Source organism: Leucoraja erinacea, chromosome 2, assembly GCF_028641065.1.
Source record: "Leucoraja erinacea ecotype New England chromosome 2, Leri_hhj_1, whole genome shotgun sequence".
NCBI lineage: Eukaryota > Metazoa > Chordata > Chondrichthyes > Rajiformes > Rajidae > Leucoraja > Leucoraja erinaceus.
Window position 1 is genome coordinate 40,986,084 of NC_073378.1, and position 21,354 is coordinate 41,007,437.

The 21,354-nt window shown below is 42.3% G+C and overlaps 2 protein-coding genes across 9 annotated transcripts in view; one reads left to right on the top strand and one right to left on the bottom strand.

Moving 5' to 3' along the window:
* The window catches only part of slc25a40 (solute carrier family 25 member 40), a 61,355-nt gene extending 48,076 nt beyond the window's left edge, over positions 1-13,279 (top strand). For 2 of the 3 annotated variants that reach the window (XM_055655574.1, XM_055655581.1), the window contains exons 8-11: positions 4,445-4,554; positions 5,218-5,296; positions 7,085-7,165; positions 12,364-13,279. In XM_055655574.1, the coding sequence (XP_055511549.1) occupies positions 4,445-4,554; positions 5,218-5,296; positions 7,085-7,165; positions 12,364-12,518 (425 nt within the window). In that variant the 3' untranslated portion in view covers positions 12,519-13,279. Of the gene's footprint in view, positions 1-4,444; positions 4,555-5,217; positions 5,297-7,084; positions 7,166-9,637; positions 9,669-12,363 lie in introns of all 3 variants that reach the window. The other variant, XM_055655590.1, reaches the window with a different exon arrangement.
* A 4,955-nt stretch (positions 13,280-18,234) lies between these two features.
* Positions 18,235-21,354, bottom strand: part of rundc3b (RUN domain containing 3b) — a 103,117-nt gene continuing 99,997 nt past the window's right edge. For 3 of the 6 annotated variants that reach the window (XM_055655541.1, XM_055655533.1, XM_055655523.1), the window contains exon 11: positions 18,238-21,251. In XM_055655541.1, the coding sequence (XP_055511516.1) occupies positions 21,106-21,251 (146 nt within the window). In that variant the 3' untranslated portion in view covers positions 18,238-21,105. Of the gene's footprint in view, positions 21,252-21,354 lie in introns of all 6 variants that reach the window. The other 3 variants (XM_055655563.1, XM_055655554.1, XM_055655547.1) reach the window with 3 other exon arrangements.

Consider the following 21,354-nt stretch of genomic DNA (forward strand, 5'->3'; position numbering starts at 1 on the left):
ATTACTAAGCCCAATTCATTAGTATTTATTCAATAGGTTGAAGCTTTTATCCTTAATTATTGGTATGGGAATCCATTCCATGTGTATGTTGATATAAATAGATTTTTGTCTTGTACTTTTGATTCAACCACTGTTACCGTCTTCTCTAACCAGTATGAAGGGACTAATACAGGTGCACAACCTTTTATCCGAAAGCCTTGGGACCAGACACTTTTCATAATTCAGAATTTTTCGGCTTTCGGAATGGAAGATTTTTAACGTAGATTTTAACGGCTGGCTCAGTGGTCGAGTGCTTGGTTCATATCCGCAAGATCGCGAGTTTGCGCCTAGATCCCGGCAGTTACTCGATCGCGAGTTTGAGTCTTCAATGTAGTTTTTTCTTGCAGAATAGGAGAGAACAGGGAGGGTTAGGCTGGGATCATTCTCTGCGAGATGATCTTAGTGCGGGAGACAAGTGTAGGAGAGGTGTACTGACTGTGGGCAGAACTTTGGAAGTGATTGCCCACCATTTTCAAAAGCCGCTGTGTCTCCCTGTCCCTTCAACTGCAGAGGAATCCGCTCCCCGATGGGCCGCTAGGGCGACAAGTGGCAGTTCGCCCACAGCCCGAGCTGCGCCACCCCAAGAACAAGACGTACCTTGCACACCATCAGCTTCTGCGTGTTCCTCTGGAATTGGAGCGGGGCTGGGCTGGAGTTGCTGATCTGGGATCTCCGTGCTTGCAGTGGGCCTGGGGGTCGGTGTCCCGATGAGGGGGCGCAGCTCAGGCTGTGGGCGAACTGCCAAGTCGCCGTAGCGGCCCATCGAGGAGCGGCTTCTGGTGGTCCTGACGTCTCTCAGCTCCTGTCCAGCGGAGTGGCCGGAGACGTGAGGACCAACAGGAACCCGCTCCCCGATGCGCCGCTACAGCGACAAGTGGCAGTTCGCCCACAGCCCGAGCTGCGCCCCCTCATCTGCAACCCGGGTTCCTCTGGAGTTGGAGCGGGGCTGGACTAGAGTTGCTGCTGGCTGTGAGTCTCTGGGATCTCCATGCTTGCAGTCGGTGTCCCGTTGGTTCTAACGTCTCCGGCCACCCCCCGGACTGGAGCTGAGACTGGGAACTGTACCGCCCTTGCCCCCTCCCTCTGCAACTGCAAACAACCCTACAGTTCCCAGTCTCAGCTCCTGAACGGGGGTGGCCCGAGACGTCACAGCCCGAGCTGCGCCGCCTCATCCGCAAGACCAAGACGTACCTTGCACACCATCAGCTTCGTGTTCCTCTGGAGTTGGAACGGGGCTGGGCTGCTGCTGGCTGTGGGCCTCTGGGATCTCCATGCTTGCAGTGGGCCTGGGGGTCGGTGTCCCCGTTGGTCCTGACGTCTCTGGTGACTGGCACTGACCTGCTGACACTGCCGACTTGACTTGAAGACAGTGCAAAGCCCCCGCGCCGGTGCAATGGGCGGGGAGCTGGAGAGGGGAGGGAAGGGGTCACACACATGGCCGGGAAGCAGAGGGGTGTAGGTGGGGTGAAACTGAAGGGAGCGACAATCTGCTGCTGCCTGCCCACTGAGTTTAAAAAGTTCCCACGCAAGACTCACAATACACTGTGTATCGTGAGTCTACCGTGGGAACTTTTTAACTCAGTGGGCAGGCAGCAGCAGATTGTCAATTATTAACCCTCCCGCGCAATATACCCTCACCTTCTCTTTTATGAATGGGGATTTAGTTCCCCTTTCTTCGAGGACCGACCGGAGGTTCCGCTGTCACCTCTGCGGGCCGCCATCGATGAACGTCTTCAAGGACCTTTCTTCAAGGACCGAAAAAATGTCCGCTATTCGGAGCTTTTCGTTATTTGGAACTTCGGATAAAAGGTTGTGCACCTGTACATTGTTGCATTACTCCCACATGGTACCAGTGGTCATGTAAGCAAAACTTGGCTTGGAGGCACATTCATGCACTGCTTTCAGCTTCCCTGACAGCTGCCTCGGGCTCTGATATTCTTTCTTTTTTCTGTCCTTTCATTCTGGTGTTTGCTGCAGTCAGTGTCATTCATTTGCTTGTTATCTTCGGTGCAAAAGCGTCCAATCTCTATTTTGTGCCTCCATTGCTTTATATTTGATTCATCTGTATCACCATAAGATACTGACAATGCTTTTCATAATGTATAAGAAAATGTCTGATTGCATAAAGGAGTTGTCCCACTTGGGTGACCTAATCTGCGAGTTAAGAAGAGTGTCTTCGACCTTCCAGCTCGAGGGCACACGCCTGGATAGTCTCGAGCTGCATTGACCGTCCGCATTGAAACCGCGATCGGATCGACCGCGCGCGTGCACACACACACACACACACACACACAACCAGGGAAAGCGGGGGAGCGCTGTCTGCGCGATGGAGAGGAAGGTAAACAACTGCCACAGTGGACGGTAAGTCCTCCAGAGAGCGCTGGGGGGGGGGGGGGGGGGGGGGGGGAGAGGGAGGGGGGGGGGGGGGGGGGGAGGGGGAGGGAAGGTGTGGAGACACTTTTAGAAGTACCAGACCAAGTACTTGGCCTCGATTGGTGGGCATTGTGACGTCAGCCGCTGGCAAGCGGCAATTTTTTTTTTTTAAGTGAGTTTTGTGAACAATTTTTTTCAAAATCTGGGGAAATTATTGACCAAGGAGTGGATTTCTGAACTCATAAGGTAAATCCCTAGCGAAATGTGTAAAAATCTCTGCGGTTTTGCGTCTGGTTTTCGAGGAAATACGTTTCAAAGGCAAAATGACACACACACACACACACAGTTTTAAAAGTGTATAGATATAGATATGATAATATGATAAAAATAAAGTTTAGCGGGCATTTTGCCTACCGGTAAGTTTTCCTTGGTCCTGAAAACTCCAATGAGTCAAACAAAATGCCTAAGTGCACTAAGAGTCAAAAAGAACCACGGCGTCCAAATTTCAACATGCTGATAAATGTTCAGCGACCTGGCTGAGACCACGAGTATTCGGGAACTTCCCTCGAGCATGAAGGAGAGTTCCAGCGACCTCATTGGACCACCTAGGTCCACGTGTCGACCATGCTGCGAGTTTGAAGGTCGAAGACACTCTTCTAAACTCGCAGATTAGGTCGCCCAAGTGGGACAGCCCCTTTAGAATGGTTTGGAGTTGATTGGTTTTAAGATTTAATTTAAAACTGGAAAGGTGTAAAAAAAACAAAGAGATAACGAGGAATGTACCAGGTCTGGAGAGTTACAAAGACAGGCTGCATCTATTTTCCCTGGCTTAGCACCTTGTAGAGATATATAAACTCATGAAGGGCATGGCTAAGGTGAATAGCCACTCTTTAACCAGAGATGGGAGAGTTTAAAGGGCCCGTCCCACCAACATGCGATTGCGAGCTTCTAGTGCGACCAAACGTGGTGGCTTGAGGCGTACGGCCTCGCGGGGCCGGTTCCACTTCGACCCGCGGAGCCGTCTGGAGTTGTGCGGGGCTGGTCCCGACCACATACTCACCAATCAGCTGCGCAGGATGCGGGCCGATTGAATTTGGACGTCGCACGGCGTCGGGCGGTTAATACATCACGCAACGGCACGCCGGGTGGTGATGTCATCGCACAACGCCACCCGCTAGGCGTATGCCGTCAAGACGCTGCGTACGGCGTCGAGACGCTGAGTACGCCCGTTGAGGCACTGCGTACGGCATCAATGCAGCTGCGGGCCGACAGGCCATTGCCACACGGAATTTTTGGACAGTCAGTTTTTCAGAGCCCCGCGCGATGTCGGGACCAGCCCCGCACAACTCCATACGGCTCCGGCGATCGAAGTGGGACCGGCTCCGCGAGGCCGTACAGCTCAAGCGACCACGTTAGATCGCGCTTGCCGCATGCAGTCGCATGCTGGTGGGCCAGGCCCTTAAGACTAGGGGACATTGATTTAAGGTGAGGGGAAAGATTTAAAAGGGACCTGAGGGGGGCAGTGTTTTCACACAGATGGTAGATGGTAAAGAATGATAGAGGTGGATTCTATTATGACATCTAAAACATTATTAGACAAGTTCCTGGATAGGAAAGATTTGGAGGGATATCGGCCAGGTGCAGGCAAGCGGGACTAGTTCCATTATACAACTTGGCCGACATATATGAGGTGGACTGAAGGGGTTTGTGCTGTATAACTCTTGACTATAAACTGCTGCATTAATTTCATTACATGATGAGATGTCCACTTTAGCTAAGAGAGTTGAGGATTAGACCAATAAATCTGTGTAACCAACCAATTCGTAGTCATGTATAGAAAGACACAGGAACGTTTTAGTTTGTCTTTAACAATTAAGCTGAATAGAGTAGGATTTTGAAAATCTAGCTGCTGAATCAAAGGCAATTGGTCCTCATTGTCCTACTTGTATATTTCTTGGTTTGCAATGAGGCATTTTGCTTGGAACTGTAAGAGTTATACAACAGGGTTTTAATTCAGCTATCTATCTCACAGCAATTTACTGGTACAACTATGAACTGTTGAAGAAGCTGTTGTGCAAGAAGTACAATGTCAGTGAACCCACATTGCTGATCAGTTTTTCCTCAGGAGCATCATCGGGCACAGTAAGTTTGACTCTAGTTTTGTAAGTAATTCTACTGACTAAAATGGGTGATTCTAGGTAGCACATTGAAACCAAATGTATTATAGCAAGGAAGAGGCGGAGACATTAGGCTTGTGGGAGAGCTGGGGAGGGGAAGGAGGGAGAAAGCAAGGACTATCTGAAATTGGAGAAGTCAATGTTCATACTGCTGGGGTGTAAACTACCCAAGCGAAATATGAGGTGCTGTTCCTCCAATTTGGGATTGGCCTCACTCTGTCAATGGAGGAGGCACAGGACAGAAAGATCGGATTCGTAATGGGAGGGGAAGTTGAAGTGCTGAGCCACCGGGAGATCAGGATGGTTATTGCAAACTGAGCAGAGGTCGACAAAAATGCAGGAGAAACTCAGTGGGTGAGGCACCATCTATGGAGAGAAGGAATAGGTGATATTTCGGGTTGAGACCCTTCTTGAATCTGAGTGCATTTTCTCATAGTATATGATTATGTACAAAAGGAATTAGACCATTGGGGGAAAAATGGCTCAACACCATTTACCATCAGTAAATGAGAATAATATATATTTGGATAAACAAAGATTTTCTTGGGTTTTCTCTGTAAAATAATTTAAATATTGTTTGAGGTGAATAAAACATTAAAGTGCAATTTTGTTGTGCCATTACTTTCAGATTGCAGCTGTATTGACTTTGCCATTTGATGTTGTGAAAACTCGCAGACAAATTGAAATTGGAGAGCTGGATGCAATGAGTATGTTTTTTTTTTTAATTGTATTTAAAATTGTAGTGATTAATGTTCAACAAATGTTATAAATGCTCATTACACTATATGCCAAAGCAGACTTTGGGGCAGTCTTGACATATCAATGATGGATGATGTAGCAGAGGAGGCCCTCATTCATCCCATTCTCCCTGTATCTTTGAAAAAGCTACCCCAGAAAATTGAGAATTGAGTCACTATGTAGGTTAAGAAGCTCTTCACCCTGTTTCGTGATCGATTTCTAGTTTCATTTACTTTGCGTGAAAGAATGAAAAGATCAAGCACCAGAAGACCCTGTGCCTGCGAAGTTGTGCAGATGATACTTTTGGCATAATTCTTCTTATAGCCTGCATTTTTATTTAAATGGGAGGGTTTAAACAGGATAACATGGGGAGAGAGGTCCCGGAGCAGAAAGGAGGCAGATGAAAAGTTGGAGGCAAATACAAAGTAGTCAAAGAAAGCAAGATCAGCAGACGGGTCGGGCATGTGTATCAAGATACAGTGAAAAGCTTTTGTTTGTGTGCTATCGAATTAAATCAGATCATATTATACATGAGTACAATCAAGCCATTTACAAGTGAGGCTCAATGGGTAGAACTTGAAAACAGGACGGAAATTATCAATTTGGGGCTGTAGCCATGTAAATCCGATAGTCGTCATAAATTGGAGAAGCAGGTTTGAAGGGAATTTGTAAAAATAATATAGTATCAGTGGGAGTTTTCTACTTCCTTAATATTGAACCTGATTTAGTGCATATTTCGAAGTGTTTTACCTACCCTTCATAACAAAGGTTTAATGCGCCAGAAGTGGTTGAGACATCATTTCTAGGTTTTATTTTTCCAACTAAAGAACTTGGGGTAACTGGTTTATCATTCCCTGGTTTTCACCCCTCGTCTATCTTAATCAGTAGGTCTTGGTAATTATTTTGGCGATATGATCCGGAAAATGTTTGCCAAGAAAAGTTGTTGAAATCTGAATTACAAGAGTAATGAGAAATATTTTGTTTTGTTTCTTATTGGAGACATGACACTTGCATTTACATTCAATTCTCGACTACAGGCCCAAATTAACTAGGGCGGTTTGAAATTATATAACTTGGAGGCATGCACCCAATTGTATCATGCAAATATACTTATTGCTAATAGCTTCAATTTGGTACTCTGCGACTCCACTTCTGTTGCTACCATGGCTTGCAATATTCTCATGTTACTATCACATAGCTGGAATCTATTGATTTTCTTACTATGGAGGGGGGGACCATATATGTATCTTATAGCATTAATAACTGATTGTACTGTATAAAAAGTGATGAACACTGCCCAGTCCATCACAGATACTGACCTCACCACCAATGGGATCTATATGTGGCGCTGTCTCATAGTCAGCAAGCATCATCAAGGACCCATACCACCCTGACCACCATCTCGTTTCACTCCTGCCTTTGGAAATAAGGTATGGGAGTCTGAAAACTAACGTCAGGAACAGCTTTTTCCAATGTCCATCATGCTATTGAACACTACGAACTTCGACTAAACTCCGAACTATGAATTGCCTTTGTTGGAGGCACTAAGGACTTGAGGTCTTGTTTAGTTTTTTTTCCACTATATTATTATATATTGAACTCTTTATTTTTGTTTATTATATTATCTATTGAGTATTGTATTTACAAGTCTGTTATGTTGCTGCAAGTAAGAATTTTGTTATTCCATTTAAGTACATATGACAATAAAACACTCTTGACTTAATTGACAATCAACATGTCCTGTTACTATTTTCCAGAGTCACCAAAGAAATTGTCCTCTACATGGATAATAATGGAGAGAATTGTTAGACAATCAGGATTTAGAGGTTTATTTGTAGGTAAGTAAAACCATTTTAAAATTCCACTTGCTTTCCACCAGATCCTTGACAATATCAACTTACAGTGTGCCTTTATAATTAATTTTACCACTTGGAGATAAATTCCTGTGGTTTCACAATGCAGAAAAGAAACTTCAATTTTGATTCTTGTTTTAATTTATTTTATAATGTTGTCATCTTCATTGGAAAGGACTCCTGTATAAGTTTCACAGAATGGTTATAGCATGAATGAGGCTATAGGTGGTGCAACTGGTAGAGCCATTGCTTCACAGCTGGAGACCTGCGTTCAAACTTCACTTTGCATCATGTCGGTGTGGACTTTGCGCGGGTTTTACGAAGTGTTCCAGTTTCCTACCACATTCCAAAAATGGATGGGTAGGTTAATAGGCTGCTATAATTTATCCCTAATAAATGATAGAACCTATGGAGTTGATGAAAGTATGGAAAGCACAAATAAAAATTGGAACAACAATTAGGTTAGTGTACATTAGCAGCTGATGTTTTTGTGTGGATGCAATAGGCAAAAGCACTGGTTTCTGTGTGGGAAAGAACTGCAGATGCTGGTTTAAATCGAAGGTAGACACAAAATGCTGGAGTAACTCAGAGGGGCAGGCAGCATCTCTGGAGAGAAGGAATGGGAGAGGTTTTGGGTCGAGACCCTTCTTCAGACTGATGTCAGGGGAGGGGGTGGGACAGAGATAGAATGTAGTCGGAGACAATATGACTAGTGGGAGAACTGGGAAAGGGGAGGGGATGGAGAGAGATGGAAAGCAAGGGCTATTTGAAGTTAGAGAAGTCAATGTTCATATCGCTGGGGTGAAAGCTACCCAAGTGAAATATAAGGTGCTGTTCCTCCAATTTGCGCTGGGCCTCACTCTGACAATGGAGGAGGCCCAGGACAGAAAGGTCAGATTGGGAATGGGAGGGGGAGTTAAAGTGCTGAGCAACCGGGAGATCAGGTAGGTTAAGGCAGACTGAGCGGAGGTGTTCAGCGAAACAATCGCCAAGCTTGCGAGTGGTCTCGCCGATGTACAGGATAATCACCGTTTTCTGTGATGTATCTAGTTTTAAATACATATACCAGATGGCATTGCAAACTCCTCTGATCAGAGCTACTGTCTGTTTTACAATCACCGTGGAATATCTTTGGATTTCCTTTTATATTTGTTCCCGGTCTTTCCTTATGCCATCAGTGCCACTTTTCTTTAATTTTTGACAAGCCCTCTGAACTTTATGTAATCAACTGTGTTTTCGCTTTTGTTTTCACTCCAATGTATACAGGGCTGCCAACATTTGGTGAGAGTTGAGAGTGAGAAATTGCAAGGGAGCGTGGCGACCGAGGGTATGGAAGGGGGTTGCCACAAATAATGCCACATATTCAACCGTATATGATTCAATAAAATTATATACACACATATATACATACATATATATATATATACCCATCAAGTCCACACTGGCCAGCAATGTACCATACACCAGTTCAATCCTACACGCCAGGGACAATTTACAGAAGCCAATTAACCTACAAACCTGCACTTATTTTTGATGTGGGAGATACCAGAATATCCAGAGAAAACCCATGTGGTCATAGGGAGAATGTACCAATACTGTACAGACAGCACCCGTAGTCAGGATCAAATCTGGGTCTGTGGTGCTGTAAGGCAGCAACTCTACCGCTGCCCACCGTGCCACCCCGTTAAATTATTTTGTTTGTAAAATTTATTATGGTGTCACGTCAATAAAGATGAACACATGATTCTGATTTCTGCCCTTAGTTGGATAACACACATCTCCAGTCATTGTGTTTTATGGCTGGTTAACAACCTCTTCAGTCTGAAGGTCTCGACCCGAAACATCACCTGTTCTTTCTCTCCAGAGATGCTGCCTATTCTGCCGAGTTATTCCAGCTTTTTGTGTCTATCTTCAGTTTAAACCACCATCTGCAGTTCCTTCCTACACTCGTTGTTAAGCGAAACAGGTCCTATTCTCATTATATTATTCGGCCCAGGTGGTCTGTGTCCAGCTGGGGTCCGGGAGAGTTGAGAGACAGTGACCCAGGGGTCGGGCATCGGAGCGGAGCCTTAGCCCGAGATTCATCCCCGCGGCTCCGGAGGTGGCACCGACGCCCCCACTCACCCGGTCCGCTCCTGGCTCCGGGTCAGAGTTAAAACTCCATGGGGTGTGGACAGAGCGGCCGCCGGAGGTGAGGGTGGGAGGTGTGAGCGGTGCATCGGGGGACGGTGCTGAGACCACCGCCGTGTCTCACCTATCACACGATCTGCACGGGAATGTGAATGCAGGTGAGGCAGCATCTGGAGCGGTAGATAGAAATGCTTGCGTCTGAAGAAGGGTCAAACTCGGACATAGATGCTGCCTCACCCGCTGAGTTTCTCCAGCATTTTTGTCTACATTGCCATTATAAATAGTGTGCGATGGGCTTAAGACAATCAAATTGCTCGTTCTTCACAGGAAACCCGCCAACAGAAAACTATTCTCATTGGTGAGTGTGACTTTTTTTTGAGCGCAAGAACTTCTGTCATCAGCGTGAGTGCGTGAGAATTTCATGAAATGCGTGGGTCTCACGCTCAATGTGTGAGAGTTGGCAGCCCTGATGTATACCACTTGCATTATTTTTGGGGTTTTTCTGTTTAACCATATAACCATATAACAATTACAGCACGGAAACAGACCATCTCGGCCCTACAAGTCCGTGCCGAACAAATTTTTTTTCCCCTTAGTCCCACCTGCCTGCACTCATACCATAACCCTCCATTCCCTTCTCATCCATATGCCTATCCAATTTATTTTTAAATGATACTAATGAACATGCCTCCACCACTTCCACTGGAAGCTCTTTCCACACCGCTATCACTCTCTGAGTAAAGAAGTTCCCCCTCATATTACCCCTAAACTTCTGTACCTTAATTCTGAAGTCATGTCCTCTTGTTTGAATCCTCCCTATTCTCAAAGGGAAAAGCTTGTCCACATCAACTCTGTCTATCCCTCTCATCATTTTAAAGACCTCTATCAAGTCTCCCCTCAACCTTCTGCGCTCCAGAGAATAAAGACCTAACTTATTCAACTTGCTCTTTTACTTGCTCTATGGCCAGTTTACTTGCTCTATGGCCATTGGTGGCGCTCTGGTTTTTATTTCCTCATTCTTCTCCCTCATGTAAATGTAGCCAGCAACTAAATGTCCTCATTAAAGGTAATCCACTGGAGAGTAACAGCATTGTCTGCTAAGGTTTGATTACATCTTGCCAGGTGCGGGTCTCTTCTTATCGCGTTGAAATGGTCTTTTCTCCAATTGAATCTTGTTTTTGTTTAAAAACATGAAGGGACCTGTTTGAAATACATTCCAGACTTTATAAATGCTTGATCATCAAGCACAGTTTAACAGCTTAACAGTCTACCCATTCATTTATTGTGGATTATTGTGGTGACAGGCTGATATTTGCATATGCTCACCAGCAGTGACTGGGGAGGGGTTATTTTTGGTGTTTCATTATTCTTTTATTGTTGTCTTGTTATATGTTAGCATAAGTTGATTTTTATTTATTCTTTTTGTACACTCTGTCTGTAACAAATAGACAACTTTGCACTTTGTTATGTCCTGAAAACTAAATTAAAAAGTTTGATTTTTGTTTAAACTTGAAGTGAGCAGAATTTTTATCCACAATCATTGTAAATCTTATAATATAAATGCAATTTCCTAGATTCTTCACTGATATTTGCTTCTTTTGGCTTGACTCATTTCCAACAATCAAGTGCACCAAATATTGCCTTCCTTGCTGGTCCAGAAACGACTAAACTAATAACTTTTTATTTTAAATCTCCCCACACCCACTTCTTCCCGTTATGTGGATTTCCAATATTACTTTATTGCCAATCATCTGTTGTGGTATTTGCATTGGCACTACCTGCAAATTTGTTCCTCAATATCTTTGACTAGCTGGCAGCCTGCAAAATAGCCCCAGAATTGTAACTAAATTTTGTTTTTCAACTTGACCCATTCTGACCATGCAGAACACTGTCTTTCCTTAATCAAAACTGCCACTGGCCCTCTTTCTTCCATCTCCATCTTTTCAGAATTTCATGCATGTAAAGAAGTCTCAACAACACATTGTCTTAACTATAGTTTATTAACTGTTCACAACATTACTGCTCTAGCTGTACGTGGTCTGTCACCGGAGCTAGAGAGAGAGAGCCAAGGGTGGGAACACTGTCTTTCCTTAATCAAAACTGCCACTGGCCCTCTTTCTTCCATCTCCATCTTTTCAGAATTTCATGCATGTAGGAATATTTTGAATTCATTACTTTTTGTTACTCTTATTCTGAGAACATGTTCCTTCCCTTTGTTTCTCTGTCATTGCCAAAGGCATTTTATCCCACCTGCTTCATTGCACCTGCAGTTGGTGCAGTTCCCCAACCTTATTTTATGTTGTAAGTTTATGGTGCATATAAGTAAATGCATTCAGCCCTCATTATTATTTCTTCTCAGAACCTAACATTTGCTGGGGGAGTTTCTGCATCTAAATAAAAAGTACAATTTTCAGGTCCAGGGGGGACGTGGAACCCTGCAACAGCCTCTTCAAGGGCGTTGGTACGGCATGTTAATACCATAACCAGCTCTGGGCCATGAGTTACATGAGACTTGCATTCCGGGCATCTATAAAACTTTCATACTATAAGGACCGCCTCCGGACTAACAAAGAACTACGGCGATAAGTAAATGCATGTCTTTTTATTTATCAGAACAACAATTTAAGTTTCTGCATCTCAGCAGGTCCAGGGTGGAACCTGACATTTCATGTCAATGGGCCATGACATTGAGACTTGCATTGAAATAAACTTCTCCTTCCGGCGATATGTTATTAGCACAACTCCTATGTCAAACACACAGAAAAAAGTCTCTTCTATTATCCTAAAACAACATCCTAAAAATCAAACCTGCATCAACTGAAAAAAAAATCAATTGAACTAGTTTCTCTTAATATTTTCCAATCATCAATAATACCTTTAAGTGTTTTATTATGCAGATTTGTAAATGTGAATTTTAGATTAGAACATACTAAAGTGATTTAGTTGCTGCTGCAGTTGCAAGCAGATTCATTGTTTTAAGGTATGCATAAAATAATGGACAAGCAGGAATACATTTATAATCTAAATTTTGTACTGCCTGTAATTACCCCTAGGTTTGTTGCCTCGATTATTGAAGGTGGCACCAGCTTGTGCGATAATGATCAGTTCCTATGAATATGGAAAATCCTTTTTTCGTAAAATGAACAAAGAGCGGGAAAGAAAAAAGGCTCTAAGTCAGACATCATCTGAGAAAATGCATACAGGTTGAGCCGTGGAAGAAACTAAACATGGTGACTCATTACTTGCCAAACCTGTGAACAAATATCCTCATGTGACCAAGACCATTAGAGGTGAAGCCTTGGAAAAACAAACTTCTTGTAAATGGACGTATATTATCAGAGATGAATTTACAAGTTCAGTTGTGAGTACAAGTGCTTAGACTTGCTGAAATTTGAGCCTCAAAAGTCAGTGTTTTACCAAGTCTGGATATAATAACATGAAAGATGAGATGGAAATTAGTTCAAGAGTAAAATTAACTTGTTTAGTATTGCGAATATAGTAGATTGTCCAACAAATCTTCAGTCCTAAAATGGGAATAAATTGAATGCTGAAGTTGCATCACATCATAATTAATGTTTAAAGCAGCTGTAGAAATTGAAAGCGCAATGCCAATATTTAGAAATAAAATAAACTGCTAAATAATCTGCAAAGTATTTTAGTTAATTATTTTGAAGTCCTAATTAACCATATGCATAGTAATGTTATATTTTATTTTACACAAAAATGACAGCAAACTGAAAGATATAAAAATGAAATCTCTGCCAGTGCAGTTAATAAACATGAAATGGGCTGGTCGGATTTGTTATGATTGTTTATCTGAACACTCAATTTATTGCAATGAAGATTATTTCCTGAAAATAGGGTTGAGTAAAGCTTAAATTTGTGAAATTCTGTTTGTGGGATTTTTTTCTCCTTTAGATGTCAAATAAACAAGCAGTGCACACTTAATAAACTGATTTTATTAAGCTATTGAGGTGTGGAATGGAAGTATTTTATCTGAAACCATTTGCCAATTTTGATTTTCCATGTAGTCAAACAAAGTCACTTTTACATAAGCCCCGATTGATTTGTGTTTTTTCTAAATCAAATCTGCTGCCTGTTGAGATGTAAACAGGATGTACACGTCAGTGAACAATGATCACAAAATTATAATAATGTACAAAAAAAGTACAGGGCTAGAAATCAGAAATGAAAACAAAGGTTGGCAATGTGGGTAGAAAAATGGCAGATAGAGTTGAATCTGCACAAGGCTGAGGTGTTGTATACCGTGATGTCAAATGTTAGAGGAAGGTGTTAAATTAAATGGCAGGACACTTACACATATTGTAAAGAGAGATCTGGGGATGCAAGTCCAAAGCTCACTTAAAGTTGAAACGCACACAGATAGATGGTAAATAATTTGTATGGCACATTTTTATCGATCGCAGCATTGAATATTGAAAATGGCAAGTTACGTTGTAGCTGTATAAAACTTTGTTAGGCCACAATTAGAGTATTGGTATGTAACTTTGATCACCGTATATCAGAAAAGATGTGGAGGTATTGGAGAAGATACAATAGTGATTCACCAGGATGTCACCTGCAAGTCAAGTCAAGTTTATTTGTCACATACACATACGAGATGTGCAGTGAAATTAAAGTGGCAATGCTCGCGGACCTTTGTGCAAAAGACAAACAACCAAACAAACTATAAACACAATCATAACACACGTATTCTTTTACATAATAAATAATGGAAGGAAAAATGCATTAGAGAACATTACCCATAAAGAGCAGTTGGACAAACTTGGATTGTTTTTGTTGTGTTGGTGGCTGAGAGGCGACTTGAATGAATGAATGAATAAGTTTATTGGTCAACTATTCACATACAAGGGATTTGCCTTGGTGCTCCGCCCGCAAGTGACAACATGAAATACAGTGACAGTTATGAATCACACATAAAACATTATTGATTAAACATTTGAATTAAATAAAATACCATAGCAAAAGAAGGCTACAGATTTTTGGTTATTGAGTAGAGCTACTACTCGTGGGGGAAAAAAAACTGTTTTTATGCCTGGCTGTGGCAGCTTTGACAGTCCGGAGTCGCCTTCCAGAGGGAAGTGTTTCAAAGAGTTTGTGGCCAGGGTGAGAGGGATCGGAGATGTTCTTACCTGCTCGCTTCCTGGCCCTTGCCGTGTACAGTTCGTCAATTGAGGGATGGTTGCAGCCAATAACCTTCTCAGCTGATCGGACGATTCACTGCAGCCTCCGGATGTCGTACTTGGTGGCCGAGCCAAACTAGACCATGATGGAGAAAGTGAGGACAGACTCTACAATGGCCATATGAAATTGGACCATCATTGCCTGTGGCAGATTGTGCTTCCTCAGCTGCCGCAGGAAGTACATCCTCTGTTATGCCTTTTTGACTGTGGAGTCGATGGTGGCCCCCCATTTAAGGTCCTTGAAGATGATGGTTTCCAGGAACTTAAAAGATAAAGTATTTTAAAATGTGTCATAGATAAGGTAGACAGTCTTTTTCCCAGGATGGAAATGTCAAACCCTAGCGAGCATAAATTTATGGTGAGAGGGGTCACAGAGTGGTACATGCCTGGAACGCACTGGATGTATGTGGTAGAAGCAGATACAATAGTCCCATTTCAGGCACATTTAGACAGGCATATAAACAGTCAGAGGATGGAGGGATGTGCACTATGTGTAGCCTGATAGGACCGGTTTAAATTGGTATGGTCAGCTCACACATGGTGGACCGAAGTGCTGTTCTTGTGCTATACTGTCCAATAGTGTGAGAAATTACTGGAAAAACTCAGCCGGTATTGGCCGGTGCCCTGCTGAACTTAGCGCAGCCCTTTCTGACTAGCCTGAACCACTTCCTTTTCAGTAGCAATGTTTGAGTGATAGCAGAGCCTTGAGTAGCGGACAGGAGATGCTCTGTTCCCTGAAGTCCTCCTGAAAACTAGTAAAATCATATCCTCGCATTTGCAAGCTGAAAATTGTCACGGTATTTATAAAAATTAATCATTCAAAACCATAAAAATTATATAAATCAGCTAAAGCCATAAAGTTTCATTTTATTTAATGCATTTAATTGAAATAGATTTTTCGCCCTACCTTTATGAACACAACTGGAGATGTAGCACCTTTTACCATTTACTGCTATTCCTGAGCGAAGCAACGATTCAATTGTATAGTCATTGGGCTAAACAGCACTGAAACAGCCCCTTCGGTACACTTGGCTAAGTTGCCTAACCTTGCTGACTGCACTTTGTAGATCAATCACTATTGCTGATTTGATCCATATCTGGTTTTGCTAATTAGGACCCGATCCCTAATCCATGTCGGTTTCCCCCATCTTGTGGAATGTAAGCAATCACACTTTCCGTTTTGAGCTATGACTTTGACCCTACAGTACCTGTCGTTATGGTCTCTGTATGTATTCTTATTGAAGTGCTTATTACGAAGGTCTATGACTCTGTGTTAACGGTACTTTACACATGGTGTCAGAAGTGGGATATGAACCCACGCCTCCAGTTGCCCACTCCAACCGTTGATGGAGGGTCAGCCTGTCCAACTACATCCCCAAAAAGGATATGACTGGATGGGCACTGTCAAAGAGGTTCTATTTGATTCAATCGGATGGAGGTCTCTACAGACGTACCAAAAAACATATTCTACCGGTGATCGAGCCGGTGCCATCGCAGCAAGTTCGATACAATTGTACGCATGACCCAGGTGATGTGCTATGGACAGAGCATGGATACGATTGTGTAAACGATGGACATGTGACAACAGACCGTGAGCAGTCCTGGGATCAGGACTCTGTCTCGACACCTGAGAAAAAAACGCCAATGTGGCCGGTGCTGATGGTAAAATCTCCCATGAGGCCCGTTACGAAGTCCGCTGTGAAACCTGTGCTGATTGAGTCATCGCTTGCTAAGAAACTCCCTGTGAAGGTTGTTCCTATGGCGGCATCACTTGTAAAGAGTATTGCTATGGGGCTGTACCAAACACGTGCAGGACGGGTCTGCAAGCCTGTGATAAGATACAGACTTTGGCTAGAGGCAGATCGTGGACTCTAACTACAACTGACATTGCTCATACTGTATCCTCCGCTGCTTCGCTGTAGATGATAGTTAACTTTATATCCTTATATATTATGTCTTTGCATGCTTTGTATTTAACCCATGGGCAAAAGCCTAAGAAGGAGGATGTAGATCAATCATTATTGCTGATTTGATCCACATCTGGTTTTGCTATCTTGGACCCGATCCCTAATTCATGTCGGGTTTCCACCATGCCTTCCTGTGGAATGTAAGCAATCATACTTTCAGTTTTGTGCTACGACCTTGAGCCTACAGCACCGGTTGTTATGGTCTCTGTATGTATTCTTATTAAAGTACATTACGACGTTCTATGACTCAGTGTTAACGGTACTTTACACACACATTTCCACATCTTGCCAATGTCCCTTCAAAACTTTCCTCTCCATTTACTTATACAAATGTATTTTAAATGTCTCAATTATACCCATCTTTACCACTTCCTCTGGCAGTTCCATATACCTATCATCTGCTCAATGGGGGAAAAAAAGCCCCTTGGGTTCCTTGTAAATCTTTCACCTCTTACTGTAAACCTATCCCCTAGTTTTAGACTCGCCTATCTTTAGAGTCTGTTCATTTTTTGACACTAAAGATTTTATATATCTCCATAAGGTCACTTCTCAGCCTCTTAAGCTACGGGGGGTAAAAAAAAGACCCAGCCTAGCCAATGTTTCTTTATAATTCAAACCTGGCAACATCCTTATATGTTGGGGGAGTCCAGAACCAGGGGCCACAGTTCAAGAATAAGGGGTAAGCCATTTAGAACTGAGATGAGGAAACACTTTTTCACACAGAGAGTTGTGAGTCTGTGGAATTCTCCGTCTCAGAGGGCGGTGGAGGCCGGTTCTCAGGATACTTTCAAGAGAGAGCTAGATAGGGCTCTTAAAGATAGAGGAGTTAGGGGATATGGGCGAAGGCAGGAACAGGGTACTGATTGTGGATGATCAGCCATGATCACATTGAATGGCGGTACTGGCTCGAAGGGCTAAATGACCTACTCCTGCACCTATTGTCTAATCCTTTCCAGTTTAATTATATCCTTCTTATAGCAGGGTTCTGTAGCAGAACTGCATTACAGTATTCTAAATATGAACATACCAATATATTGTGCAGCTGTAACATGACATCCCAACTCCTGCACTCAGTACATGGTCTGATTAAGGCAAACGCCATCTTCATGGATCTGTATATCTGCACCTCTAGGTCTCTCCGTCCACAAAACACCCCAGGGTCTTACTATTCACTATGAAAGTCCTGCCCTGCTTAGTCTTGCCAAAGTGCAACACCTCACATATGTCTGAATTAAACTCTTGTCTGCTATTCTTCGGCTCATTAACCTGGTTGATCAAACTTCTATTGTAATCTTGGATGGCCTTCTTCACCGTCCATTATACCACCAAACTTAGCATTATCTGCAAACTTACTAGCTTGCAATGTCATCTCTATTTGGAGGAGCCAAGGATAGAGTGACTAATTACCTTGTAAAATATCCATTTTCCTTTTGCAAGAGCGACCCTGGGTTTCCAGTTGCCCATCAGTTCTGTATCTTACTCCTTCTTTGGGGGTTCAGTATTGATGTGGATAGAGAACTGGCTGGCAGACAGGAAGCAAAGAGTAGGAGTAAACGGGTCCTTTTCACAATGGCAGGCAGTGACTAGTCGGGTACCGCAAGGCTCAGTGCTAGGACCCCAACTATTTATAATATATGTTAATGATTTGGACGAGGGAATTGAATGCAACATCTCCAAGTTTGCGGATGACACAAAGCTGGGGGGCAGTGTTAGCTGTTAGGAGGCTGCAAGGCGACTTGGATATGATGGGTGAGTGGGCAAATGCATGGCAGATGCAGTATAATGTGGATAAATGTGAGGTTATCCATTTTGGTGGCAAAAACAAGAAAGTAGACTATTATCTGAATGGTGGCCGATTAGGAAAAGGGGAGATGCAACGAGACCTGGGTGTCATGGTACACCAGTCATTGAAAGTAGTCATGCAGGTGCAGCAGGCAGTGAAGAAAGCGAATGGTATGTTAGCATTCATAGCAAAAGGATTTGAGTTGAGCAGGGAGGTTCTACTGCAGTTGTACAGGGTCTTGGTGAGACCACACCTGGAATTTTGCGTACAGTTTTGGTCTCCTAATCTGAGGAAGGACATTCTTGCCATAGAGATAGTACAGAGAAGGTTCACCAGACCGATTCCTGGGATGTCAGGACTTTCATATGAAGAAAGACTGGATAGACTCGGCTTGTACTCGCTAGAATTTAGAAGATTGAGGGGGGATCTTATAGAAATTTACAAAATTCTTAAGGGGTTGGACAGGCTAGATGCAGGAAGATTGTTCCCGGTGTTGGGGAAGTCCAGAACAAGGGGTCACAGTTTAAGGATAAGGGAGAAATCTTTTAGGACTGAGATGAGGAAAACATTTTTCACACAGAGAGTGGTGAATCTCTGGAATTCTCTGGGTATGGAGAGAAGAAGGCAGGTACAGGATACTGAGTTGGATGATCAGCCATGATCATATTGAATGGCTCGAAGGGCCGAATGGCCTTCCCCTGCACCTATTTTCTATGGTAGTCCTCCCTCTCTTTGTTCATGTTCATGTTCATAGGAGCAAAATTAGGCCATTTGATGCATCAAGTCTACTCTGCCATTCAATCATGGGTGATCTATCGTTCCCTCTCAACCTCATTCTGCTGCTTTACCCCCGTAACCTTTGACACCGTTACTAATCAAGTATCTGTCAATTTCCACGTTAAAAATACCCAAAGAGGGCCTCCACAGCCATCTGTGGCAATAAATTCCACATATTCACCATCACCTGGTTAAATAGCCCACAAATGTTCATGGGCAGCTCCAATAAACAATAAATGTAATTCATTTACTGTTTATTTCCAAGCCTAGGCCAATTAGTTCATATTTCAAGATGATGAAATCAAGGATGAATAATTTTCACGTTACACTTGAAGTCAGAAGAGTCATCAACTTCTATGGAAAGACCAAACAGCAGATTTTTGTTCACTTTTATTACACATGCAGTTGTTAAGACTCACATAACTTATCAAGCCAAAAATTAAGAATATAATTTTGGCATTGCCTTTTCCTCATTTAGATAAGACTGAACAAAGTAAATATGTGAATGCACATTGGTGCTAAAAGAAAAACTTATCATGCACTATGTACACATTACCAGCAGCTTAATACTAGTTTAATACTAGTTCAGTACAGAATAAAATGCCTACTGATAAACAGAGATTGTATTGAAATGTAAACATTAAAAATAGAGTGCCAATTTTAAAAATAAGCAAAAGGATCATGTTCACCATAAGCTTCAGTGATTAGTCTTGTGTGTAAACAGTTCAAAGTAAAAGTGAGGAATGATTGTGATTTTAAGCCATGTAGAATAAAACATCAACAGTGAACATACATGTGAGGTCAAATACATTGACATTATTGCAAATGCAATGGGGTTAAAGACTGCAGTGGAACTTTCACTTTAAAATTGAAAATCTGAGGATAATTCCTGGTTACAGGTAACAAATAAGCTGGGGTACACAATTTTAATTGCAACAGTGTACCTTTCATTTATGACAATGTTCTTTTTGCTATACTGTATGTTTAAATGGATCAAAACAAATTCTACCTGCCAATTCCTAATGTGTTTAATTGGTGATTTGCTTTGATTTGCTGCAGAACATTGCCATTAATGGGGTAGCCAAATTCAGGTTCTTTTTCTTTCTATGGTGCAAGGGAATGTGTCAGAAACGGCATGTGTCTGATGTTGTTACACTGAAATTAGACAATTACAATATGAAATATGGCATTAGAACCAGTGCAAGATTGATTGGGGAAACCAGTACTGATTTCCCCAATGTGAATAAATGGACAGATCCTGTCACAATGTGAACACACCATCATCTGACCGCTACATTAAAAAAACGAATACCATCAAATGTGTTTGCTGCCATGTACTTTCTTTTGAAGTAGGCATCTAAAACTTTTAAATTAACATTGATAAATTCAGCCCTGGCATAATGTCAAAGATATCTAATTTCAATTTAATCAAGTTCAAAGCAACAATTAGACATCATCTGCACTTGCATCAGTGGAAAATGGCTTTGATCCAAGCAGTTAGAATGCAAGCAGCTAGATGGAAATTATTTAAAATTAAAGTGCATTATCAAATGAAATATACCCAGAAATCTGCAAACTTAATTAAGAACAAAAACAGAATAATTGCACTTAAACGTTTCCAGTAAAAGTAACGATATTTTAAGTAAAGAAATTAATTTGACATTTGAACATACCCTTCAATCCAAAAGTACATAAACCAGTTGTTTGGGCCTTTTGAAAAATGACATGAGCAGTGGACAAGTAACACTTTTACAGAAGTAAAGACAGCTTGAAGCAGGCAGTTTGGGAAAATAAACAAGACAACCAGTAGATTTGACATTTTGTATACCTGAAACAAACAAAGCAAACGCATTCAAGTAAAAGTACTGCATGAAATGGCCATAATCATTTAGAGATGGTTACGTTATCACAAAACAGCAGCAATGCATTTTTAGTTGATTTTTCTACAAATCTTGTTGAACCGATTAGTAAAGTCTCAAGTTATCAGGATTCGTTGAATGATTGCAATGTCATTTTAGTGCATACCAAGATACCAGGTTCACTCGGTCTTAGATGATGCCATTCCTAAAATGGAGTGAGCCCCGGGCTGTTAATCTCTGCATTTGGACTTGCAAGACATTCACTGGATTTCAAGCTTGTAAGAGATTTGTAGCTTGTCATGGAGGTCAGGGATCCACAGAGTCCAAGTAACGAGGGCGTGTCCTCCTTCCCTACAAGAAAGATCTTTTACAATAACGTAAAATTCAAGCACATCCTGAAGGAAATGAAACCATTTTATTCACATAAAATAGATAAATAATAACTAAATCTCAA